At 40.0% G+C, this 27,932-nt stretch overlaps 2 protein-coding genes across 5 annotated transcripts in view; both read right to left on the reverse strand.

Annotated features, from left to right (window-relative positions):
* stat3 (signal transducer and activator of transcription 3 (acute-phase response factor)) overlaps positions 1-19,708 on the reverse strand; it is a 32,776-nt gene extending 13,068 nt beyond the window's left edge. For 2 of the 4 annotated variants that reach the window (XM_066698424.1, XM_066698422.1), the window contains exons 1-10: positions 19,498-19,708; positions 9,998-10,147; positions 6,280-6,424; positions 5,689-5,787; positions 4,766-4,858; positions 2,173-2,254; positions 1,749-1,849; positions 1,278-1,429; positions 746-904; positions 57-149 (exon numbers count right to left, since the gene is read on the reverse strand). In XM_066698424.1, coding sequence (XP_066554521.1) covers positions 57-149; positions 746-904; positions 1,278-1,429; positions 1,749-1,849; positions 2,173-2,254; positions 4,766-4,858; positions 5,689-5,787; positions 6,280-6,424; positions 9,998-10,125 — 1,052 coding nt within the window. In that variant the 5' untranslated portion in view covers positions 10,126-10,147; positions 19,498-19,708. The remainder of the gene's footprint in view (positions 1-56; positions 150-745; positions 905-1,277; positions 1,430-1,748; positions 1,850-2,172; positions 2,255-4,765; positions 4,859-5,688; positions 5,788-6,279; positions 6,425-9,997; positions 10,148-19,497) is intronic. The other 2 variants (XM_066698423.1, XM_066698421.1) reach the window with 1 other exon arrangement.
* Positions 19,709-22,894: 3,186 nt separating this feature from the next.
* cavin1a (caveolae associated protein 1a) overlaps positions 22,895-27,932 on the reverse strand; it is a 32,092-nt gene continuing 27,054 nt past the window's right edge. The window contains exon 2 of the mRNA XM_066698432.1: positions 22,895-27,546. Within this exon, the coding sequence (XP_066554529.1) occupies positions 26,845-27,546 (702 nt within the window). The 3' untranslated portion in view covers positions 22,895-26,844. The remainder of the gene's footprint in view (positions 27,547-27,932) is intronic.

Below are 27,932 nucleotides of genomic sequence, written 5' to 3' on the forward strand. Positions count from 1 at the left end.
CTGGTTCTCGGCCGACAGGAGAGAAAAGGCCTGCCAGCAAGCAGCATGTCACTTACCTGACCTTGGTTGTGAACTGCACCCCCGTTTTAATGACCAGAGGCCTGTCAGGGTGCATGGGCATACAAGGCTGACGTTCAACCACAAAGGCGCTGCAAAAACAAACAGGAAACAGAGGGGGTCATTTAGAAACTCCAGCATGGGCCATTTACCTGTACTATGTTTCAATATATCACATCAATTCACTATGCATTGATAATACATGGATTTCATCCCTAAGATTTAGTTGTATGCATGAATATATATATATATATATATATATATATATATATATATATATTCATGCATACATTTTTTTTTTTTTTTTAATTATTTATGTTTTAGGGAGAGTACAACATTTTTGTGACCCATTACTACAGCTCTACAATGTGAAGATCATCTTCTTTCAACTGGTGATATATTTATTGAGTGTGCATGTTGGAACCAAATACATTGATTCTGCCAGTCACTTTATGTTCTATAGGAGGAATTGCACATACTGCAGATGTCAGCATAAACCCACTGCCACAGCAGTGAAGTGTGCGTTACAGAGCCGATTTAAATTAATAACAATGGAAAGGGTCTTTCAAATAAGTTTTCCAGAGAAGGGGAAGTGTAGAAAAGAAGCAAAAGCTATAAAGCAGGCTTTGTGAACAGGCCAAAGTCTAAGATGCTCTGCAGGAAGCTGGTGCATGGGGGGGCCACCCACCTTTTCATGAGGTTCCTGAAGATGTCCACGATCTTCTCCTCCAGGGCGGGCCGGTGCTGGACGATGGGGTCACCCTTGTAGGAGACCTTCTGCTGCAGCTCCTCCAGCTTCTTAATTTGCTGCCTGATCTGCAGCTGAGACTCGGCCAGAGAGGTGATCCTGTGCACAGAGCGGTGGGAAAGGGAGTGAGGCAGTGGAAGACCAGGCTTCAAATGCAACTGAATACAGCAGATGAACCTGAAACCTGATCCTTATTGTAGACTCATAATGAGTATTATTATTATTCAATCATTTAGAAAAGGTCACTATTCAAGATTACTGTTTTTTGTGTGTTCTATTTCTCACATACAATGCATTACAAATAAACAACATTACAAGGGGACACATCACTACAAAAACATACATAACCCAATATTACAGTGAACAACTCCGTGTCAGAATCTACCCCTCCCAACAGAAAATGTTTGAGGGCCCAGTGCTTGGGCCTTCTCCCGACCCTGCAGGACACAAGAAGCGGGCGGCCCAGGCCTACCATGTTTCCAGGCGGTCCAGGCAGATGTTGGGCGGCCCCCCGATGCAGGCGATCTGCTGCCTCCTCTTCCAGTCCGCCAGTTCGTCATCTGTCAGGTTCTTCTGCACAAAGTCCATCGCAGACAGCAGACCAGCCATCTCTGTCACAATTTGCTGTGAAAGAGTGGGGAAAAAAATAAAAATAAAGACCCATTCCTCTATCATAGAAGTTGGCTGATTGTTGCCTGCTGTGGTCTTTCCTTCCAGTTCCCACATTTTAATAGAAACTGCAACTGAGCACATATAGTCACAGCTCAGCATGATCCCAAATTGGGGTCTTAATTCAATTTAGAAGTCTTCTGAAGAAGCACATGGAAATAATCACATTTTTAATGCTGAATCACCAAGTGAGGTCTGATCATGGAAACTGTACCAGACTCCAAAAGTATGGCGGACTCTAAATAAGCACAATTAATCTCCCTCCTGAGCTTACCCTCCTGAGCTGGTCCAGGGCTGTTAACATCTGCTCCAGCTGGGCCATCTTCTGTCTAGTTGCAGCTGCTTGGCTGTTCCCATTCAGATCCTGGGAGATTTCTGGACCCAATGGAAGCAAGTGTTACATTCAAATATATTTCAGTTAGAGAAATGCAGTGGCCAATCCCAGAGGAAGCGTGCCTGTAAATATCTGTGTTGGGGTTCCCCAAAAGTTAATGAATAACAAACACAGGGAAACTGAAATCTCATTACAATCCTAATTCTTGAGATGTCCTACTGAAATTCTTATCATCACCCTAGCTTTTACTGAAACGCTTGAAAGCAAGTGATAAAATATTTGGTTTAGTCATTAATATTTTCCCATGTTGCATCGACAGATGTTTTTATGGTTCAATTACACTCTGAGTGAAGAGCAGCCTCACCTCCTTGGCTTTTCAGAGTCTTGTAGTTGAAATCAAAGTCATCTTGCAGGTTCTCCAGCATTTTCATCTTCTGTTCCATGTCCTGGAATAAAAAGAAACGCCCAGTATAATACAATACAGTAATTAAAACTGATTCAACCTGTAAATGCTTGCAGTGAATGCAAAGGCCGAGCCCTGGAACCCAGGCCATGCTGTTACCAATCTGGGCTGTGTCAAGGCTGCCTGCAACCAGAGTTCCCCAAAGGGAGCCGCACAATTTGCCTGCAGTGATATTGGTAATAATGGATAATTTATTAATTCCTGAATTCCTTAATCCAGCGAGACAAAGCTGAAGAAAAGACTGAATGACCTTGTTTCAAATGTGTCAACACTGCTTCCCTTATATGATGATAATGAGAGTTATAATTATATCAAAATAAAATACGTAATACTTCTTATTATCCTACAAACTGCAAGCAGATCAGATCAGATCTCAGGAAGCTTTGATTTCATTCTTACTTGTACTACCTGTTCTATTGTAAGGTAAGACATTCTGTTGTTCTACCCTTCCTTGCTACACTGCACACTTTGTTACGTGTGCTCTATAGTGCTTAGCATGTTTGTGTACATTTATAAAGCAGGTTCCTGAATGTGAGCTGCTTTGGGCGAACGGCTCACTATTGAAAGGCACTATAATCTGTCCCTGTGGTTGCCGCGCCTTGTCCATACTCCTCTGTGGAACCCAATGATCTTATTAAACTACACTCCTGGTTACTTATGTATTTTTAGCACTTTTATCAGTTCACTGCAACTTCTCCTATGCCGACCCCACATCTTAGCACAGTGATTCCCAACCTTTTTAATGCCACGGCACACTTTGGTAAGACCAAAAACCTCCAACACCAACATGAAAAAGACTCGAATTTATTAGGCATCGTCTTACCTGAATGGCAACGGGTTGCTAAAACTATTATCAAATGCACATGGCATGTTAAAATATGTCAGTAGAAGAGTAATTAAAAGGGCAAATGTGTGAAGTGGTATGGTAAAAAAAGTAGACACATACTAAATAATTACTTGTAATTAATAAAAATCATTTATTTACTGCAGGCAGACCAAGACTAGACACTAAAAACTATTCACAGTAAATATAAATTAACAGCAAAATATGTTCAGTTCAAAATATCTTATAACAAGTTAATTCAACTAAGTGGTTAAACGTAACAAAGAGCATTACAATTGTTGAAAAACAATAGCACATGCATCAAACATGCTATCCTCTGTTTTATTCTATTTAACGAAACGTTTCGCAACTGAAATGTTTTGTTTGCGGACTGAATGCACACCTGAGCTGAGCACGATAAAAATATATCCACAGTTAATTTAAGCAGTTTCATATCAAATAAATAAGCCTAGCAAAAGGGCAAGAACAAACATATTACATAATCTTTATAAAATCTATTTTGTCCACAAGTCCAACCTAGAAAAAGGACAAGCAGAGTGCAAGATAAAAACGAATTCAACATCTGTCCATTTAATCAATTGCGTTTCAGTACCACTGACAGCACTACGACTCAGCGCAGGTACACATTCAGTCACAACCGACTGCCGCAGTTCTCCCTTCCTTTCTGTTGAGAAATCAACTTCAGTTGGATATATAATTTAAATTTAAATATAATTTAAATTTTAACATCTACAGTACATGTTTAAATGTTACATTTTCACAACTTTGAATAAGTTTGATTTGATAAAAGATTTATGAAGTTGACAAAAAAAATTACATAATATTTGGGGAGTCCTCACAGCACACTTCTGCTGCCTTAGCACATACCAGTGTCCCATCAAATTAATTCTATCTGAAATATTAGGAGATCAGCTAATAGCATATAGCATTGTATGATGCAGACCTCAGTTTCTTTAAAAGAGAAGGTTCCCTGTATTTTTTGTCTGTCGCTTTTATTTTTAAACACTGCGCCATGTTTAACACATTTTAGATTGCAACGTGCAATTTAACACAATGTTTCCTGTTACCATCACTATTAATTATTCTGGCAATAAAATAAATTGTAAGTTACAAACAAGTTACTATTTGCAGTGTTGCCTTTACTATTTAATGGGTTACAAATTATCTATTAAATGTTTAATACAATTTTTTTTGGAGATAATATTCAGGCGTACATATAGTCAATGGATTTGAGACACGATGTTGTAAAATGTTGCGACACAATGTTGCAAGATAGTTTAACTGTTGGTATCAACTGTATATAAAAACAGCAAAATTGCAGTGTTGCCTTGTATGTAACAAAGACTCAAAAGTGATTCTATGCTGTAAAGCCTAGTAACTCCCTTTATTTACAGGGCCTGGATCAACTAATTTTTCAAATCAACACATTTTGTGTGACACTGGGACTCTATTATGTTTGCACTTGTTAGCTCATTTGTACTAGATGTATGCTCCTAGTATTTACAGCACTTTGTAATGCTTTGAAAATGTTTCTTGTGAAAAAAGTCACCCTCGCTAAGGGCATCTGACAATAATTAAATGAATAATAATAATAATGCATTGTCATGACGGTGACATTAAACTGCATGCAAGCGAATGTGTGGGTCGTACCTGCACCCTCTTCCGCACGTCCTGCAGGTTGTGCTCCAGGATTTGCTGCTTTTCAGTCACCACCGTACCAGTGGGGTGAGATGCCTGCCCATCCTGTCCCAGAAAAAATGGGAGGGGGGAATAAAACAATTAATTTAAATTCTATTATGGCTGTTCTGTGGTCTGTGGTTGGTTTGACATGGTGGTAAATTAGTGATGACAGTAGAGGTAGTGTCACTGGTGGATATTTGTTACAGTGGTGAGATTTGAAATCTGGTTTAGGTTTTGACAAAAAAAAAAAAAAAACTAAAATCCTCAGAGAAGAATAATTACTTGTTATTATTAATGACACTAGTATGTAAAGACAGTCTATGCTTGATTGTTCTTGATTGACAGGTGGACTGAAAAGAAATTAAGTCTAAGAATTCCAAAGCAAAGCTGGTAAGAAACCTGTAGAATTTGATAAAAGATGATGTACATATATGATGCACTTCAAGGCCGCTTCAATGCCTATTCCAGCAAAGTTACAATGCTAACTGTGCAAAGCTTGGATGGTTTAAATTCAAATTGTTATGGAGGCGATTGATATCAGGAGCCCCCAGGGGCTTTTCTCCTTATATTTGCATATTCCTTTGAGTGTATACCTTTGATTAATTTAACTTTTTTTGGGACAGTCTTGTGGTGGCGTTATAAAAAAGGACCAGAAACAATAAACAAATACAATAATATAAACTCAATAAAGCAGTTAAATCAAGGATCCCAAAGCAAAACATAATCTGTCTATGTTCTTGTTAATTATATAAAAAATAAAAATAATAATACAAAATGTAAAAACTTCACTATCTATACACTGTATGGAGAGGAGCAATAGGTCACAATGGCCTTTTTGAGAAGGTAACGCCAGTGGCCTTGTGTTATTGGTCTTGTGCTGGATTGTACTGTACCTGAGCAGCAGTAGTAGCAGTCTGCAGCAATCGAGATTCTTCCCACAGGCATCGAGCCACTATCCTGGCAATCTCCATTGGCTTTTCCAAGTACTTACTCTGAGGTAAAAAATATATATATATATATCTCATAAACCAATATTTATCTCACATTTATGAGAGAGTTAATACAAAGCATTTCACAAAGCACCAGTAAAGACCTTACACTGAAACACAACCACACTGCCACTCAAAACTAGATGTCTGTTGTTGTTTTTGTTGTGTGTATATAAGCCCCTTCTTTTGTTCTCTCTGTGTATTTGCATAACATCTGTGTGAGAAGATAAAGATCAGTGAAACTTCACAAAAGTTTGAGAATTTAAAAATAAAAATGTAGATGATCAACAGAGGGCCCTAACGCACACATCATGCGGTTGCTCACTCTGCTACTGCCAGAGTGCATCATGGGTTCCATGTTGTGTGGATTGAGACAGTGGGCTTTCCGTAGTAAGCCCGCTGTGGGGTGTTGGGCAGCAGTGACAGTGCATCAATGTTGTTGTGTGTGTTGTGCTGTCCTGTGCTGTGCAGGCGTGACAGCGAGGTAGGCCCTACCTGCAGGTGCTGCTTGATCCTCCTCAGGTTGTGCTGGTACAGGACGTTGTTCTCCTGCAGGAAGCGGCTGTACTGTTGGTCTATCTCCCCCAGTAGGTTGTGGAACACCAGTGTTGCGTGGGACTCCTTGTTGGCAGCGTAGGCCCTGGTGCACATGATGACACAAGCGATCCACTCACAAAATACAAAAGCAATCCAATCTCGAGTCGACTGACATCCAGGTGCCAGTTTCGTGCAAGTGCCTTGGTTTGGAGAGGATTTAAGAGAAGTAGGGCTGCAGCTGGTGCAGGCATCACCGGGCTCGGCCTGTGATCGGTTCTGCTTCTTGGCGACAATGCAGCGCATCACATAAGGTGAAGTTTTACACCAGTGCAAAAATCTTCAGCAAGATCAAATTGAAGAAGGTATGTCAAATGTTTCAACACTGGTTTCCTGAACTGAAAATAATGCTTATGCTATAATATTCTATAAAATATGTAGTTCAGAGCTACATATTACTTCATTCTTACATGTACTACTTGCACTTTTGAAAGGCGTTTGCAATATTGGGACTTATTTGACATTCCTTGAAGTGTACTTCTCTGTGGAATGTAATTCCGTTATACACTTCCTTTGTTAAAGCCCATTTTGTGAAAATGTATAAAGCATGTTTCTGAATTAAAGCTGCCCTGGATAAACAAGTGATAATAAATCAAAATAAAAAGTTCTTAAAAGTCTCCAAATTACCCAGGCTTAGAAACAGTTTCTGAAACTTCCACCAATTAGCAAAGCTTACCTTAAAAATACATCAGTGACCAAAGGCTGGAAGGCTGGTATATGAAAATAAATACTTGTATAATAATATATATATTCCAAGTAATTATAATAAATGAAAAATAAAATTCATTCTTTATTGATCCATGTCTCCGCTTAGTCCTCGAACTTGTGGCTCCTGTTCTATAAAAACCAACAACTAAAGAATCTGTTAAACTCCCACTTTCTGGGGTAATTAGTTTCATTTCTCTTTCATATAACTAATGAATCGAAAAACCACTGCTCTATTGTTCTCTCTCCATCTCTCTCATTATTTTGGTCGCCTTCCATCAGAGAGTGATTTGCATGCCAGTTTAGTTTCGATAGCATACAGCTGTGAATAAGGCAAGACAGAAAGTGAAAGTACTTCAGTTACTCACTGAAACCTTTGTTGTCAAGCAAGGCTGGAGTGACACCTGGAGAAAACAGCATTATGATTGTTTTTTTATTTTTTGTCTCTCGGTTTCAAAGGAATACGAAACCAAACGGTTATTCGACAGTCACTTGTCACAATTGAAGCTCCTGTTTAAGGATCTGGTATCGAGACTTTGCATGATAGAAAGTTATTATGCAAGAATTGGCACATACCTCCCCACCCCCATCTGCAGAACATCTGTTTCTGCTACAGGACAAGATTAATGACTTACAAATTGGAAGTAAGACGTGAGCTTTCTAGTTAAACAAGTTTACAGGAATGTTACCCTGTTGCAGTAGGCCTGTTTTATCTCGTACCCACAGCCCGTAGCATAGGTGTGGGGGAAATGGCTCAAAAAACAAATGGAGGTATTCTAGATGTAACGGGCGATGTACAGTATAGCAAAATGTGATGTGTGGCCTCCTTTTACTGCCATGGCTTTCAAAAAGAATCTGTTGTTTTGAAGTAGAGAACAAAACAAAACAAAAAAACACCATGGAAGATGCTCCTTTACTAGCACTCGGCTAATATCCACTATAATAAAGATGATGTTTCAATCTTCCGGTCTTCCCACTTTCACTCAGACGCCATTACTACCAGCTCCTTCCGAGTGAGAAACTGCCACCGTCACAGTGTGAAGATCCTGACTAGCTAGTTGGGGGAGCACTCCTCAGTGCTATGGGACATGTTGGACACAACTCATTCGATTAAATGGTGTAAACACTAGAAGTGCCGAGCCGGTCAATTTGACCGATTTGCTTATTAAAATTTGAATTACACTGTGATCCTGCGCATACCCTTTCATTACTTTTCCTAACTATATGTATTAAAAATGCCTACAGCGTTTTAGCTGCATGAATGCAAAAATAAATACATTTACCTAGAATAGCCAAAATCAGGTTATTTTGACCGGTGATTTAAATACAAATAACGCATTATATTGTCTGCCCTTTACAATACAGTCAGTCTCTTGCTGAAGTGGTGATCTCTACCTGTCTACAGTCTTTCATGTGTTTGAAAAACACATGCATTGTACAGCATTACAGGTGTATTCTTACAACTGTAGTCAGATTGAGTGGATTCAATGATTACCCCACAAATAAACATGGATTCAAAACAGAGACTGAAGAGAGCTCATTTTGGAAATGCCGTGTATATGAACATGACTGATTCAGGTGCATCAGTGATACTGGGAATGACAGATCATTCGTGGGTTTGTGCCAGTGTTGTGAAAACACTGAGAGCGAAACGCCAGGTCCAAATGGCACCGAGTGCTTTTACTCTACTGATCAATACGCGATTGCTATTGCACATAGTACAGAGTGCAATAGTGCAATAGTGCAGGCACATCGCACGCAAAATAATGATTCATGGACATTATCAGTGGAGGAGCATTTACTGCGATGCTATATATTCGTGGAGCAAAAGTGTTCACCTGGAGAGGGCTGTCAAAATGCAGTGTGAGGTACGAGTTCATGCAGGGAAAGTGCAGAAACATGTCCTGTGTGGACTGTACGAGATGTCAAGTATGCTGGCTAAATATATAGTAAATAGTTTATTGAAATACAAAGCTACAGTGAATACAAGCACTGTATGTTGAAAACAAAGTTTACACGTGTTGAAAATGTTTAGTTTAGTGTACAATTATGTTTTGATAAATGCAAGTTTTTTTTAACAAAAAAATATTACTTTTGAGCATTATTAGCATTATAACTATTGCATTTACGTTTACACTTGTTTCATTACCTTATTGTATGCTGGTTTTGAGCTTTTTGCTTATTGTAGGCTATACAGTTATTTAAGTTATTATTCTCTAAAAGTGTTATTTATAGCAATAATATTAATGTTTTATGATCATATTAATATTTAATTACTCCATTTGTGCCATGTAAATATTGGATTTGATGTACAGGAATAAAACTTCTGAGTTTTATATGCTGGTTTGCCTTATCACATCACAGCTGTTAAAGAGCTATTGGTTACAATGACCAGCTTTGGCGCTTGCTGGTAGTTCGAAATGTCAGCACTTCTAGTGTTAAAGAGAAGTTTCGAGGATAAAAAAAATTGTGTTTTAATACAAATGACAACACAGTCCCAGTCTATTTCAGAGACCTCCCTATGCAGTTCGAATGGGTCCCACCATGAGATGAAGTTAGCACGGGGGAGAAACAAAGCCAGTGTTATTTTTTATAAAATAGCTTTCGGTTGCTCATATTAACAAACCAACATTTTGTTTTTATTTCTTTCAGACGCTTACTTTTCTTTTTGATCTGTGCCACTGGAAACAGTGCATAAACAAAATACCGGTCTAATTCTTTCCCGTTTAACTGTCGTTAAAAAAAAAAAGGTACTTTTCTGTGGAGTACATGAAAACAGAAGCTACGTATTTCTGCTGTTGGGGAAGTACAAGATATTCAGAAATCAACACGAGTCCACTTTAACAACTGCTCCTCTGATCAAACGCTGAGTAGCTTACGATCCCACGCAGTGGCCTTATGTAGATCTACCTACCAGTCCTGGCTCTCGATCCAGGGGGCGAGGAACTGCCGCAACTCCATTGGGAAGCTATCGCTGTACAGGTGGTAGAGCTGCTCCAGGTACCTGGGGTCCAACTGCTGTAATTGATTCCACTGGGCCATGGTGACCAGGACCTCCACTACCCTGTACACAGAGAGGGGGGAGAAGGTTATTCTGCAACTCTTAGGCATGTTTGTTTGGCTGCAAACTCCGGATGTTTTCAGTATTTTATTTTATCATAACTGCATTCACACAGTTCACAATTCAAATGTTTTAATATATAAAGTATTTAGTAACATGAACAAGTAAGAGAAGTACAGATACAAATTATAGTAAAATGAAGCACTTGCTGGTTCTTGGCTATGACAATAATAATACTAATACCCATTACTGACAAATGTGGTTAGCTTTGATCTTTACATATAGAACTACACCAGCAATCTCCCACACACACAAAAAAGAACTAAGTGATCTTCTGACCACCTTTCCATTGATTTCAATTTCAATTTCAAATTGATAAATAATTAGGCTATAATTTAGCAATATTTATTAAACTTATGATGCACATATAGCCTATAGGTTTATATTGCTTATCGTGAAAGGATGCAGTTTTGGGTTTAACAGTTAATACTCTCTTACATGAAAAGGTAAAACACATCCGTAGGATTTTTTGGCAACCACAAAAGCCAAGCCCCAAACAAGACTGACAGATGAGAAAGCAATTTCCTCTCAGCACGCGGACTTCCTGTTTGACTCAAAGAAGACACAGACAGTGCAGGCGGAGAGAAGGATGCTGCGGCTTCAGGCACAGCTAAATCTGACTTTCGCTCGGTTAAAGGCGGCACACAGCGGAAGCCAGCGAGCCATTGTTTTCTCAGCCATAACATGAGTTTCGGAGAGCTGGCGTGTCACACCAAAATGAAACCAACAAAGAATAAAAATACAAGAATATAACCTTTAAAAAATGCTTCTGTCATGGTGCTTTTTTATTATTTAGATAAAACACAATTATAGGCATTTTTAAAATGAAAAATACATATCAAAATTGCTATGTCCTAAAGTGCACTATCTTATGTTTAATAGAATATACCCCTCCAAATAATTAGCTGATATAGACCAAGAAAAGGGTTTGTTTAAGATCCAGAGTGGTACATCCAGTACGTCCCCAAGGTGCTGGATGCATCCAGTAGTGTTCCTCACAGCGTTATCCAGTTATGCTACTGCTGGCTTTAGATGTGATTTCCCAGAGAGCAGTGCAAGGGTCAATTGGAATTGGGTGGGAGATGGCAACTCCCTGCAGCCTGTAAGGTGCCCACAGGCATAGCTGCTTCAAACCCTCCGACTGTTGCAATACCTGCATTTTGGGCATAGCGAGCTGACAGTGGAAGCAACATTACTTTGGAGGGTACGTGCTAGGAGACTTACAGTGGTATAATTGGGTGAGTTCACTAATTGTGGACTCCAAATGGGGGGGTTGGTGATCAAACTTACAATAAATGAATCAAAGCTGGTGCCAAGTGATAAGGGGAATTGAAAACCTGAAGACACCGTTGCCCTCCAGCACAGTGAGAATGAATGCTGAACCAAAATTAACATCTTCATTTTCATAGCGCTAATGGCAGCACAGTTTCCAGGAAATCAGTTAATTTAGGCTTCAGTTGAGAAGTGTGGCAAATACAAAAAACAATAGGGTGAGAAAACTAGGGTTCCCAGCTTCCTCTTTCACACCCCCCTTGACTCAACTCAACAGTCCTGCACTACTTCAGCACTGGGAGCTGGTAGGCTAGTCCTTGCACGACTTGTGGTCTGTGCGGTGTCTCAAGCTGCCCAATGCCTGCAATGGGTTGCCTATACATCATTAAAAAGACATGCAATTAATTTAGAATCAGCAAACGCTCATCAGCTCAGCTCACCGCTACAACGAAGCAATGTCTGGACTATAGGGCCCAACCTGTGCTCAGAGCAGATTTCATCAGATGAGCCACGGTTGATTCCCACCGCCTTCCATGTCAGACCGAATCATGTCCTCAAGATATTAATCGCTGGATTCTGATTAGCGTTCAGAGTTGTAACTTTGCAAACACTAGCAGAAAAAAATAAAAAAGGCAATACACTTCTGGTAAGTGTGTCCTCTCATTAGAGAAGTGAATGTGGCGGCACAGCTGTGGTGATTAAAAAGTAGAGTCTTCGCAAAACACCATGATGAATTTCTATTACAGAGCACAGTGGTGTGGAGGTCACAAGGTACATATGAAAAAGTAGACTCAATATTTGCCACAGAGTAGTAGTATAGGGCTTGAATTAGACTAAATGGCAGATCAGAAGGATCTTTTATATTTCACCATTATGAAGGTGGATGCAGGACACGCATTAGGACTTATTTCAACATGCCAGCCCATTCAGATGCCATTAATTACAGCATTTCACAGGCCTTGAAGACAATCTGAAGACAAAATTTCCCAAGTTTGCTAATTTCTAAACAATTCTCAGCACTCACTTCTGGTACTCACTTCTTCATTCAGTTTTCATGATGCGTCTTAAAGTGCTTTCATGCCAGGTTTCAGAAGAGTGGGAAAAAATTAAAAGTGGAAAATAAAACAAAAACTGAATTTCTTCAAGCAGAAGGTGGAAAAGAAATAGCTTTCAAGAAGGTCTACTTTAAAAGGGCTCTTAATGAGGACACAAGAGAGCCCAATTGACAGTGAGTGATGGGGGGATTCCCAAACATCTGGCAGCTTTGCACATGCCAGTTCAATAACCTGATGCCTGGGATTGAACCTTGATGACTCACATAGACACAACCTGTCTGTGCATTCCTACAGTCCGTGCTGTATCCAAGCCTTTCCCAAACATCCAACACCAACACAAGCAAAACTAAACACCCACGAATCTGACCCAACCTGCATGGATCCACTTGCCTTCAGACCTGCTCTGCTTCCCATTACTGACTCCCTCACACATGTCCTCAGTGAGATGATATGTAAAACAGACCTTGCTGCCCTGGGGAGGGGGCAGAGCATTAAGCAGAAAGTCTGGCGCAACCCCTGACAGCAAAGCATTTTCTCTCAATCCGGAGAGCAGATGGCACTGCAAGGGGCAACCAACCCACCCCAGGTCCTGCAGAAACCCAGCCTCAAATCACAACCTTAAAGCACCAGTGGATAAACATCAGTACATATTATCCTGATCAATTCAACAGGAGTTGTGCTCAATTTAGTCATTTTATAGATCTGTAACGAACAATAGAAGACCCAAAAACACAGGGCACATGATCTTAATATAAGGAAATTGAGAGGTTAACATTGATCTCTCGGTTTTAAAAGTTTATGCAACTGACCACATCGGTTTGCAAAGCTGTTCAAGTGACTTGCTTTGCTGATCAATAACTAACACAATGACAGTCTTAAGCAAAGGGTAATCCAGTGTGACCTATAAAACTGAGCTGAGAACAGAATATAACATTTAAGCGGTAACCTTAAACTATGGAAGGGGGGGATCTGTGCAGTTTATATTCAAATTGGCAAGCTTGTACTACACATAGCTGCAACAAATATCAGCTTTTCAGAAAAAACCTAGCAGGAATCCTTATCTCATTGATCTTTGGCCTATTAGCGTCACAATGATACGGCAATAACAAAGCTCTCCAGTTTCTGGTTGCTATCTAACCCTCCCATTAAATGTATTTTGATTTGGGTGCATCTGACAGAGCAACCACATTACAAACCGCACTCTTCCAAACCCAGTCGATGTGCTTGTCTATTCTTTTTCTTTACAAAGCAACAAAAAACATTCGGACAAAACCAAAATGCAACTGCAGTGCTGTCTGCCCCGATTAATTGTCAGTTGTGCAATACAGCAAAACTTTGCTATTCTACACTGTACGGATGCTTGATCAACTTCATGACAGATTATTAAGGTGCAAATACTTATAAATTGTGTAGTTAAGTGCATAAAATATAAGTGTCTAAATTACTAAGATCCTCCCTTTTATCTTTTATTTGAACAGATTTTTTTTAACTATTTCACTGGAATCAGGAAGTAGGAGGTAACAGAAGAGTATTCATAATTGTATTTCCTTGGTCTATTTTCAGTTTGTATAACTTTTTTTTTTTTTGCAGGGGGGGGTTGTTTTATAAATGAAAAAGTTCCTGGACTGCGATGACTTGCAGAAACAAACATCATGAACAGACTTTATTTTGTAAAATCAGGACTGACCGACATGCATTTCCAGATCTGCACATTACTTTTATAGCACACCTTTAAAAGACAGAAAAAATTATCCCAACCAAGTCCCAGAATATATTCACAGCATGATCCCTGACAGAAGGCTGCGACATCCAAGCAATCTCTACTTCTGGAGATTTAGAATCCCATATTTCCTGGTGTGGGAATCCTGAGAATGAACCTGTCATTGTGTGAACCAACATATTGTAACTTAATTAGAGAGAAAAAATCCATGTAAAACACATCTCCTCACGCATACAAGACTAGAAACCATCTTTTTCAATCCCTCAGGGTGCAGTACTGCACTAGTGTACAGTGCTGTATATCAGTAGTTCCCAAACTTGTCCTGGAGGACCCCCTACCCTGCTGGTTTTATTTCCAACCGAGCTCTTACTTAATTCAATCTTTAATTTAGCTAATAATTTCATCATAGCCTTCTAATTATTTTAAACAGTAGGGATTTTAAGTTATATATAGAATTGTATAAATAACTTATTAAAAGAACCAATTATTTTCTTAGACAATTTAAAAAGTCAAATCTAAGCAGATGGTTACTTCACTTAAGGTTCAGTTAAGTAATTGAAAGCTCGGTTGGAACAAAAAACAGAAGGGTAGGGGGCCTCCAGGACAGGTTTAGGAAGCACTGCCGTATAGTACAGTAGACTGAGGTGTGTAGGAAAAGCTACCAAAAAGGTAAAGCATCTGCTCACAGCATGACCCCTCCTATCCTTTACCCTTTCCAGTCAGTGGGCCCCCCCAGCTCCTTCCAGGAATGAGGGAAGCAGAGGAAACTGAAAACTAGACTGGGAATTGTTCCCAGAGCGACCACAACAATGCAACAATAGCAGAAGAGCAAAGGGCAGAAATTATTCTGTTCTCATATTTGATTTCCTCACTCCATGCTCTGCAAACTGAGGCCAAGACCAAGTAAAAACATCAACACCTCCACTTCCTGTCAGAGGCTTTTTGCTTCAACCCAATGGTAATCCATCTTCAAGGTGGCTTTGTTACTGGTGACAGGCAGTTGGGTCCCTGTTTACCAGGTGCTTCTATTCAGACGCAGGGCAATATTGTATCTCAGGTTGTGCAAACGGTCTGAAGTTATTTTTTTATATATTTTAAATGTAGAGTATGAAAATAAAAATAATTAGCCTGACGTAGATTAAATCAAAACTTTGACACACTCACTAGTCACAAACGAAATCCATGCATGACAGCAATTTCCCATTGAGGTGAAGTGAAATGCATGGAGCGTTCCTCTCTGCAGGTGTCAGAACACTGCTGTCATTTAATTTGCTCTTCAACTTTGGGCCACACTGCTCCATCATAACTAAATTCAATAACATCACCAACACTCGGCTTTCAAAGTGCACTGTTTGGGGTTTTAATCAAAACCCAAAACCCCCAAAATTAAAACCCCAAACACACGCCAGATTCACATGCAGGATATCTTTGTCACAAAGAAAATAGGGCTTTTGAAAAGAAATGGAAAAAGGGAGGGTGGAAGACAAAACAAAAATGAAAAAGTAATGTGCCGTTGTTGAAAGAGAGGAGAAGTGCTATTTCTCAAGCCTTTTCTTCTGTTCCAGATTTACATCTGCTGACCTGTCATTAAGTGTGCACGTTTTGGCTTAAATTATTCACTCAGTTTTTTTTTTTTCTATTTTTATGGACAGAGCAGGTTATTGACCCCAAAGCATTATCTCGCTCCCACTAGGGATTTCCCCTCACAAAGATGCCGTGTATTCATGCTGGTCTTTCTGAACTACCAACCTATGGATTCCCCCATGCTCAATCAAAACCCAATCTAGGGAGAAAAAAAAACAAAACAGCAATAATTAGCCAAGAGAGTAACTGTAGACAGAGTCCACTTAGTGGCATCTGCAGTAGCTCTGTCAGTCAATAGTGCAGAACACAATTTGGGCCTACATTTACAGTCTCAAGATGCAACCAATTTCAGTGCATTACACAAGCATACACAATCCTCTCTATTCTTAACTCTGATTATCCACAAGTCCTGTTAGCAGTATTAATGTGTAGATTCTCCATAAAAAATAAATAGGCTACATGAATCAAATACATAGACATACGCATTAGCACTAGAATGCATGCAACACTGGACAAAACACAAGCCTACCATCTAAAAATAGAAGCATACTGAAAAACAGAGGCAGACAACTCTGATCTTATATTTTCCAGGATGTTATCTTTCTTTTTTCCATAAATAACAGCCTTTCACTGCACTCACATTGGTGTCTGCAGACTTACATGCAGGCTAATTATTGAAAATACTCCTTATAAGATCAGCAAAATTCAGAAATATGAATATTCGGAAAATAAGATAAGTGGAATGTCAATGTCAGTGCTTATTTATTTCACGTTACCTCAACTTCAAAATTCTTAAAAGTGTGTGTTGTTTTTACACTCTTTTTCATGAATTCTTCTACTTACAACCTGCTCCTCAGTTATGCAGGAGGGGTTACCAAAAAACTGTAAACCCCAGCACAATTGATTGCTGTGTTAGAAAACAGGGATGGAGAATGCATTACATTAGTGCATTTAGTGTTCTCTGGTTCTGTAATATAGATGTCGGGTGTCAGGCCCAAAGGAGGCTGTGATGCCATTTCAGTGTAAATGCCCCAAGAAAGATTTCTTACAGCTGTTAAGAGACACCAATGATGACATCATATGTCTGCTTGAGTGACGAGATAACTATCATGAGGAGTTCTCAAACTTAGTGCCTGCTCTTACAAAGTATTTACTATTGAATGATGGATGGTCATCTGTATATTTATTAAAGCTAGTGTCATGTGCTCATCTCACTCCAAATGGTTGAAAATAAGAAAGGCCCCTTAAAACAATAATTTCAAAAAGTGCAAAATGTAAGGAATTGAACTCAAAAGAGCTGGTTAACAGTTTACTGACATTGCAAACATAGGCCTTTAGCTATGAGGAAGGGTGAGAAAAAAAAGGCTGTTGGGAACAGGGATCAGGACAGAACTCCAAAGCAGAAAATAGGTTTGAAAGATCGACAGGAAATTAAAGCAGTATAATACAACTACAACGCAGGCAGCTTGCAGCTACTTTTTGTTTTTGGAGCCGGGCAGAAGGATGAAAAATCCGAGCTCATAAGGAGGAGGGAGTTGGTGTGAACAGAGGAGAAGCAGCAGGAGAGCTATTGCAGTAACCTTTTACTGGAGAAAAGGCACCAAGAAAACACCATCTCTTTGATGGCGTACAGATCTAAAGTGGGTCATTCGGAAATTGGAATCTTACATTCACGACAACCAAGGGCTGCAGAGGTTAGCAGCACACTTGTTAAAGAAATCAGGGCTCTGTTCAGGCTCCAGTGTAAACTGATACAGAAAGCAGATGTAAACACACAAGTCATTTCTGGCAATGGTGTTCATTTTCTCTGACAAAGGTCAGATTCACACGAGCCTCTTTGTGTCGGTCAGTGGAATCTGCACAGAAACTGGTCCAACTACACTCACCCAACCCCCCCCCCACCTTGCCACAGCTCACAGACTGATCACTTCAATCTAAAACTTGACATTAGATACAGGAGAATATAAGAATCATATTACATGCAATTATGTGCAGGGATCACATTGTTTCCCATGGGGATACTCTTGACATAACTGGAGAAAGAATGTTGATATCCTAATGTGTGGATGTCAGTTTTTCTTTTTCTTTTGTATGGCTGCTTTCATATTTAAAAATACAATCATCTGATCACTGTGAAGAGAGAACAGACACAAAAGCAGGAAATTCCCAAGTGCTGTGAAGCCTACACACGCAGGCATCTGTACGAAGAGCAGCAGGAACCGGCCGCTCACAGCATGCTAAGGTATGAGCCCGAGTTCCCCTGCGAAGCCACTTCAAAGGACAACGCGCATGAGAAAACAGTCGACATGCCACAACACCGACACTCGTCCAAAATCGGACATGAACCTGATGTCTGAATACACGCTCAGCTTGTGCGCATGTACCTGCCAGACACCATGCCATGCCTTCACTTCAGTCATTCCACATGCTACCCTCTCTCCCCCTTCATCTACATCAACTGGGCACAACTCACTAAAATGCAAACATTTAATTTAAAATGCACATCAGCATCAGAACATCTACCTAAAGAGGGAGAAGAAACGGATTATTGTCATGTTTTGCTTTCTATCAAAAAAAAAAACCCACGAATTAAAGCTGCACTGCTGGGAGAAAAGCACAGTGTGAACTGTCACAATAGTGCAGCATTATAAGGTTTCAACAATAAACAGAAGAGACGAATTGAAACTACAAATGAAAAAAACCCGAATAAAACTGACTCAGACATCTGTCATCGAAATTAAGAAACATTAAAAAGGAAGTAAAAAAAATAAACAGATGTTTTTTTCAGCAGGAAGATGTAAACAAACTACAAAATATTTTTTGTTTTAAAGCGTAAAGTGGATGCACACAAAGGTAAAGCATTAAAGTGAATGTTGGTGGGGGAAAACGAATATATAATTTACTACAATAAAATACCTGGGGGTTTCGGTTTGACTTATTTATTTTCACATCAAAGGTAAATCTGCAGTACGTAGCCTAACACTGTGTAACGTGCTTCAGAGTACGTCTCTCTCCAGGCATGTAACTATATATCCGCACAATCCCAATACTTGATCAAATTAACAATTGGGTAGCAATCATACATATTTTAAACCACGTCAAAAGGTTGGATCAAACGAGACGGGGTCAAGTCATACAGGCTAATGTATCACGGGTGTAGCTAGATACAAATGTGACATTATATATAGGAGGAAAGCCAATATGTATACATTGATTCACAATACACATTAACTACGCCTTTTGCATGTCGTTACACTATACCCCATGTCTGCACAACACACAAACATACACAAACATACACAAACAACAACACAAGACTGATGATCACACGTCTTGGTACAAGCACTGAAACAACATGTGTACAAGGAAATAATCCCGAAATAAATTGTCCGCGGGAGGAAACGTGCGGCGAGGCAATGCAACTTCGGGTTTAATAATACAATATAATATAATGTACTGCATCTTAGTCCAAAACGGTGCTGATCTGGGATGTTGGCGCTTATCTTTTGACACTTCTGACACCGCCACTGTGAGTCACGGTGTCAAGCTGTGACATTTCGGACACACCGGTCGGGCTGCGATCACGACACGGACAGGGCCGGCAGCCCGGGCTGCATCAACTGGCTACAGAGAACAACAAGAAGAAGAAAAAGTTGGCATACCTGATTTGTAATTAAAGATCCTCTTATGAAAACAGTACGAAGCACTTTCTGCTCCCACACAAATGCTGAAACAGGGTAGACTCGAGTTTAAACACGAAAACACCCAATCTGCAGCGTTTTGCGGACTATCTTCCCCAACTTTTCTCGCAGTTTTCCTTCCAACTTTACCAAACTCGCAGGCTCTTCTCAAATTGGTTTCCAGTTTTTTTTTTTTTGTTTTTTTTTTTGGCTGCCAAGACTTCTCAACCTAACAACATTGCAGGAAACAAGTCAAACGACGGCTTCGAGGACCAATAGCTGTGCCAAAAGACCCGTACGTAATTAATAATTCAGAAAGACGTACACGCTGTATCCAATCACCGACGACCAGGAGGCGGGACTTGAGAGTAGCAAGGTAGGTTGCGCGCTGGTATGCAAAGTGTTTATGATAGCCCGCCCCCGTCGCTGTTCCTTACAAAACTCACCCCCTTGGTTTTCTGTCAAATGTGATAGGAAGCGGGTCTCGCAAAGCCACGACTACAGGGGAGGGCGAACCAATGCCCGGAACAGCTGGGCTGGAAGTCATCTGAATTACTGGCAGTGCTTACGTCACGATCACTTTAATAAAACAAATGTTAACTGGGGTTTTTAAAGGCCCCTGAATGAATTGTTGCCAATGAAAAATGGACGAATTAGCTTCACGGCTGTAAAACTGCCTGACTCATCACATACGTATTTCGTAAGTGGCCAAACAATGACACTGTATCTATCGATCTTTTATTTATGTATGTATGTATGTATTTATTTATATTACTGTCAATCAAACAACATTTTTTAAACAAAATTAAGACACCCCTCATATTAAATTAAGAATTTATAATGTCATACTAAACAAACATGTCCTAGCAATGACAACTGGCACAGCTCTCCAGTCTAAAGGGAATTTGATTGCAGAAAACCTGGACTTTGATGTGGTGGCAAATATTGGGACACATCAGAAACAAGCACTGGATATTGTAGCAGTAACAGTGTAATCCAGTGCATCTCCATAGACATCAAACAACAGAAGCTAGGCTGCATTACAGACCAGTTTCTCTTCAATGATTTAACAAAGAAGTGGGAGGATAAATTTGTGATGTCTCAATCAGTTGGAATCTTTGCCATTCTCACTAGGCTGAATCCACGTTGAACTAATTATGAAAAGACAGTTTTTTTTTTCTTTTTAAATCATGCCACTCACTTGCAGACCCACATCAGAACAGCCCATTCCTGAAGAAAAAATCAAATCTACTTCTGTTTTCTCCAAAAGTGATGACATCATTCATTTGTATGTGAAGCTTTCCCGGATGTTGCAAGAAATTATCCTTTGTTAGTTAATTTTTACCTGAGCGATTCAGGCTAATCATGTGGGCAGTGTGGAGTAGCGGTCAGGGTGCTGGGCTCTGGACTCTGGTGTGGAGGGTTGTTGGTGCAATCCCAGGTGGGAGACACTGCTGTACCCTTGAGCAAAGTACTTTACCTAGATTGCCCCAGTTAAAAAAACAAATATAGCACTATAAATGAGTAATTGGATATAATGTGATATATTGTAGCAAATGTAAGTTGCCCTGGGTAAGGGTATTTGCTAAAATATATACAGCTCTGGAAGAAATTAAGAGACCACTGCAAAATCTCTGGTTTTACTATTTATAGGTATGTGTTTGGGTAAAATGAACATTTTTGTTTTATTCTATAAACTACTGACAACATTTCTCCCAAATTCCAAATAAAAATATGAATGGAATGGAATGGCTGCCATACATGTAAAGATGCTGATTTAGTGGTGGTCAGGTGGTCTGCAGTTGTCTCTTAATTGTTTCCAGAGCTGTATATATATATATATATATATAACTGTATGATACTTTCAAACACATCAGACTATGTGCAAGTGTTGAAGTAAAGGACTAACCAGAAAAGAGTGTCTTCTTTTTTTCAGCCCCTGACAAGAAGTACATTTCCCGTAATTATATCAGACTATATCAAGGTCTATCTCACCAGTAGTTACTGTGGGTAGCTTGTAAATTAAACCTCAATTTTTTCCCCACCATTGAGACTAAAGAAACTGAAGTAGTTAGTCAGCTTACAAGAGGTGCTAACCTGAAACCCAAAAAAAACCATTGCACCACACTGACATGTCTCAGAAAGTTTTGCTTGCTGTTTAAGGGTGTGTTAAACAAAACCCCGCATACCTTTTTGAAATTCCTTGAACATAATCAATATTATAGTAAAAATGGGAGTATTGTGTTCAAGAGGAATATTAGCGAAGCTGTGAAAATATCTAATGTTACAGGGGAACTGGGTGAAAACATAATCATATTCATGTCATGTATATCTAATAACGGTATATTCCATGGTCCAGTGTAGTAACACACAGTGACGGCCTGTCAAAGTAATTAGAAACCACGTACGACCCTGGTAAACTGCCATAAAACCATGTTAAATGTTAAAAATGGTACATTTAACTTGGTAAATTTACCAGGGTAAACTTGCATTGCAGAGTAGCATTGTCTGTGTTTCTCTTGAATGAAAAGCTCCTACAGCTAGTCCTTGTCCTTGCACCCCTATGAGGGCGATGGGTGCAGGACGCTCCATTTCGGTGGCAATAAGCAGGGTCTTCCCTCCTAGCTTGTGTCCTTCCCAGCTTCTCTCGGGGAATCATTCCTGAACAGCAACTTAGGAACAGCAAAACCAATGTCAACCATGTTCTGGTAAGGCACATCAAAGTGATCTGGCGTCATGGGAAAGACACCCCTCTTAAAGACAGTGCCTCTCATTTTGGTGTTTGGGTTTCCACTGGCAATGAGAAACCCATTTCATATAGGTCTGTGATAAGGACTGTGGAAATTAGTCACTCTTTAATCAAGTCATGGCATCAAGAGTTTATTCTAAAGAGCTATTAGTATACTATATCTTGACATTAACAAAAGGGCAGTTCTTTCAAACCCAGATCTGTTGCTTGAGCAATCCTTTGTTACAGTGTTAATCTAAATGGGGCAATACAGTACAGATAACAAGTACATATGTGAATCAGTGAGTGTGACTTCCAAAGTTGCGTTGTATTGTGTATTTTCTGATGATGATAATAATAATAATAATAATAATAATAATAATAATAATAATAATATGTTCATTATGTTTAGAACTGTTGAAGAAAAAAATAAAGTTTGACCTTGCTGCAAACAGTGGCACAATAACATACAAATTAAACACTAACTAAAAGGTCATGGGGAAATGGATCTAGATTAAATAAAAAAACGGCCACTACTCATACCTACTTTAAAGCGGAAATAGAAGTAGAAGACAGAAGCAGGTGGGTCAATGCTTTGTTTTCACTTGGCCCATGGTCTCGAAGACACAAAGGCAGTCAGACACAAAGGGATGTGAATCAGGTTGCTTTTTATTGAGCAATTAGCCAGGTTGCAATTATACAGTACATGAAGCAAGCTGTAGTAGGCGAAATCAGATAACTGTGTGAAAGAGGAACCACAGCTGCATCCCAATGGTCAACGTCGCCGTGGATGTGTATATTACATTTCCCTTTCCTTCTACTCTCTCTCTCTCTCTCTCTCTCTCTCTCTCTCTCTCTCTCTCTCTCTCTGTATATTATGTTTTTCTCATGGACAAAAGAACAGATCATGTTCTTCATCTTTTTCCAGCTGAGCACTAGGACACAGTGGTGGTAGCCGGCAGAAATCTTGCCATGCTCTCCAGATCATCAACAACACCCAAACTGCCACATAGCAAACAGCAGCATGCATGCACCAGAGCACCAGAGCATGGCAGCTTTCAGGCGATTGTGCCAAAGCACATTTTCAAGAAGCTGACAACGAGCAGGGGGGTGGTTGAGGGGACATGTCTAACCAGTTATCACATGACACGCAAGTAATTGTGTACTTTTCTCCCTGGTTTCATTCTTCTCCTATAGCCTGCTCATTCTGTGCTTCGCTATTATCTTGATAAGCTTGGCACGCCACGCTGCCCTGAAACGGTACCAGGAGGACACAGTTGCGAGGCTAAACGGTGAAACCTAGCATAGGTGCTGTGAAGGAATTATGCATCAGTGTCATCTAATGCTATGGAAAGCATGAGATAGTTACAGGAGAGCCCAACTGACGGGAGACCCTGGAGTGTGAAATGTATGGGAAAATCAGTGTGGAAAAAAGCAAACCCCTCCAAAAAGAAACTAACCCTTGTAGCCCTGCAGGGATACTCTCAGCTGGTAAATTGGTCAGTTTGAGCCCCTACACGTCAAAGCACCCTCTCTCTCTCTCTCTCTATATATATATATATATATATATATATATATATATATATTTTTTTTTTTTTTTCATGTATATATAACTATGGTCAATATAAATGAGAGAAAACAATATTGTCATCCTGTAACCCTGGCATGACTCTCGTGACCCACTCCACGGCACATGTGAAAACAGATGCACAAAGCTTGATGTTTTCTGATTATGAAGGGGAAAAACAAACATTAGAGAAAGAAAAAAATAAAGAATCTATTGCCTTCAGTGAGGAGCAGTGACTTGCCAGGGCCTAGAGCGAAACTGAGCCTCCCAACCCACACTGTGAGTACAAATTGTCAGGTAACTAACGTAGTGAGAATCTGACTGGGACATGGGGACAGCAGCAGCTGTCTTAAGCCAATGAAAATCTGCCATGTGTTGCTTTGCCCAGCCCGATCTACCTTGGGTGCCAGAAGCAAACGCACAATGCACACATTTCCAACCACACATTGGACAGCACCTTATTTGTAGAGAATGTTTTATGTCATCCATAGGAGGGTAATAAAAGACAATGTTTCGCCATTTCCACACTGTGATTATACTCTGATGCCAATGTTTGCTAAAGAATTAAAAACTATATATATATATATATATATATATATATATATATAAACTGAATCATTGGCAGCTACAAAAGCCATCTTATTATTTTTTGCAAATGCAATTGCAGTAACTCACATACATATAATCTCTACAGCACCATGGGGTTATATAAAACCATTGAGGCAGCTGTGCTACTCTACTAATGTTTTATAGCACAATAAACCTCTCCCCCCCGCTTCCTCCCTCTCTCTTCTCTCTTGTCTCTTTCTCTAGGGAGCACCAATTCTTCAGTCTCCCCCCTGCTCTAAAATGTTCCTTTCTTCACACTGCAACAACCCCCCCCTGTCATCCTCTTTGGATCCACATTAGCCCCCCTCCACTCCTGGGGCCTGACTCCAAGTTCATTTTCATTACCAGACTGCTCTGTCTCTCTCTCAGCCACCGCTATCAGCTCCTGCCAAACCACTCTTCCTGATTAGATTGCCTTCCATTAGCAAATGGAAGCAGCTTTCCCATCAAACTAAGGAACAGGAACCCAACTGCTTCTCAACAACAATGCTGCCTGAGTTTACATGAATTCCTCCAAATAAAGAGTCTTTTTTTTTCTTTTCATAAATCTTATCAATAAATCTTCTTCTCTCTCATCTAGGTGGACCTTAAAATCTATTCCGTCCTGCTATGTTTATATATGTCGTACATATGTATGTCCCGTGTAGTCACTACCATCAATAAACCAGTGGTCAGGGATTCAATTAATTCCCTAAACCCACTTCTACTTATTTATTGATGATTACTTCGCAGAGGTTGAGAAGTGTGAGTGGAGAAGAACAGGAAGGGCAGTAAACTTTAGACTGCCACCCCTCGATTCAGACAACTGGAATCTGCAGTTTTTTCCTAGAGGACTATGAATCTATGTGTTCAACAGTCTATGGGAAGATGTCACTAATAAGTAAGTTGATTTTGATTTATTCAACTCAATGAATCACTGAAGAATGTAATTTTAAAAGAAGGGTGTGAGTACTTTTTATACGCTCTTGATATAAACCTGTATCTTGACAAAGATCTTTTGTATGCCTATAATGACTTCCGACTTTGTCAACCTCAACAGCCTCATGACAACCCGAGAACCAGAATATTCGGTCTTGTCATCATTCTTGATAAATATTTCCATGTGTGTTATGTTGTCCAGAATCTATACATTCACTCAAGATGCATGTCTTTTTTTTAATTAGCCCCAAACCCTCAAAGAGACATCTCATCTTGGGGAGATTGGACTCAGCAATTAATTTAAGTTTTTTATCAAATGAAAAGATATAGGAGCTACATAGGTATCAGTGATATATTTCTATGTACAGATTAAATATAAACACAGTGAGCATGCATGCATTTATTTACAAATAAGTGAGCAAAGTACATTTCAGTTTTGGCTTCTTTTTGCAAGTTAAAAATAGTGTCAATTGAAAACAAAAGGAAAATAAAATCAAAAGCCTTATTGAATCATGCGATTCCTGCTCTCTTGCCATTCTCTCCATTTGGTAAATTCAGAAAATCCTGTGCTCTCATAATAATACTAGAGATAATAATACTAATTTGCATAAATGGTTTGTGAAAAGGCTTTCCTTTTCACCTTCCTAGAGCTTTCTCTTGTTCCTGAAACTTGCAGTATACATGCTTTGTCACCCTTTGAACACAAAGGGCCCATCCTTTAGCCATCACAATATTATACATATAAAAAAGTCTCCATTTTATAATTATATACGTTACTCTATGCAAAGAAACTTTCACTGGAGAGTTCGAAAAGTCTGTCAAACTCCCGTTAAAAACACAGTCGGGCAAACAGTTGCAGGCAAGTTGACATCGAGGTTCTTGTGTGCCAAGCCAGTTAAGAAATTTCCTGAAAGGCCAAACTGTGGTCGCAATAACTATTTCTAAAGCTAAGGTTAGCGATTGTGTGGCAGCCTTTGAGTTCCACAGACAACCTCAAGGCAAAAAAAGACCTAACAATGCAATTAAAACATTCAGCTAGCTTATTCCCCATGTCCAAACAATGTACAGAATCAGACAGGATATACCAGCAAGTAGATGGTAATACATGGGTTTTGTTTTGTTTTCTATGCTTTTTGCTTTTGGAAAAAATAGAGAGAAGCTTAAAAAAAGGAAAAATACAATACAAAAACGAACAATAAGAAAGAGGAAAGATTACACAGTATACATTTCTTCAGCAGTGTTGGGTTAGAGGAGATAGGGTAAGATTAGAGGTTTGGGTGTTTTTTTTTGTTGTGTTTTTTAGAAAAATGGTTACAACATTAATAACAAAACTACTGCTACAAAAAAAAAAATACACAGTAATAGTAATAATAATGTGGACAAAGAAACCCAGCCTAGATCTGTCTGTTTTCTTTTTTTTTTTGCCCTCACTGCAGCTTCCGGGCTTCCTCATAGTTCTGATGTGGAGCTGCCGTAGGGAAAAACTCCCCCTGTGTGTCAGCTGGTCCTAATCGCTGTCTTCTCGGATTCTGCTCTTCTCCACCAGGACCAGCTCGGAGTCTTCGGTCATTTCCAGGAACGTCTGCATCTCAGCGTCTTCGTGCAGGAGGTCATCCGTCTCACCTTCCTCTTCCCCGGCCACCTCCACCATCTCGGTGCCCTGGACTTCCACCTCGCCGTCTCGGATCTTCTTGACGTGGAAGGTGAAGGGGGGCACCTTGTAGACAGCGGTCTTGGAGCGGGCGTAGACGGCATGGTCAGGGGTGAAGGACTTCTTCAGCTTCTCTCTGGAGGTCTTCATTTTTTCCTTGCGCTCCGTGTTGACGATTCGAGTGCCCAGCTTGTTCATCTTCTTCTCCAGGTTGTGCTTGGTCTTCTCCAGGTTTTCCTTAGTCTTTTGCCGGGTCTTCTCCAGGTTCTCCTTGGTCTTCTGCTTGGTCTTCTCCATCTTCTCCTTGGAGAAGGCCTTCTTGATGTCATCCACCCTCCTCATGCTGCTCCGCTTTATGCGCTCGGCCCGGGACTCCTCGATGATCTCCTCAATCTCTACCTCTTCATCGGAGGACAGCGCCAGGTGGCTGCCCTCGCCCCCCTCCTCTTCCGCCCCCTCTTTCGCCTGCACTTCCCCCTCCTCCCCTTCCTCTGGCACCCTCTCCAGCTCCTTCAGAGACTTGGAGACGCTCACTTTGGAGGACACTTTCACTTCATCCTGCCAAAAGAGAGCAACAAAAGAGACAGAATCAGTACTCATCCGCACTACAGCATATTAGAAAATGCCAACAGCCAATCAGCTTCCAGATCCAGTGTGAGGAGCCCAACAGGTTCTATTGCTTAATTAGTCCACTACTAATTAACAATAGAACCTATTGGACTTCTCACGCTAAAGCAAAGCCTGGGGAATCTATAGGAAGTGACATTTCTTCTGACAAATCACATTTATATGAATAAGAGGGAGGGACAGAATTTAGTTTTTTTATACAGTACCCACACAGGGTTCCACCCTTGCTGTTACACTATGGGGGGCAGTGGCTCAAAACAAAACCTGCAGGACAGCAGGGCCCCAGGACTAGGGCTGAGATTAGTTACTGGATTCAG

Source organism: Amia ocellicauda, chromosome 3 (assembly GCF_036373705.1).
Source record: "Amia ocellicauda isolate fAmiCal2 chromosome 3, fAmiCal2.hap1, whole genome shotgun sequence".
In the NCBI taxonomy this organism is placed as follows: domain Eukaryota; kingdom Metazoa; phylum Chordata; class Actinopteri; order Amiiformes; family Amiidae; genus Amia; species Amia ocellicauda.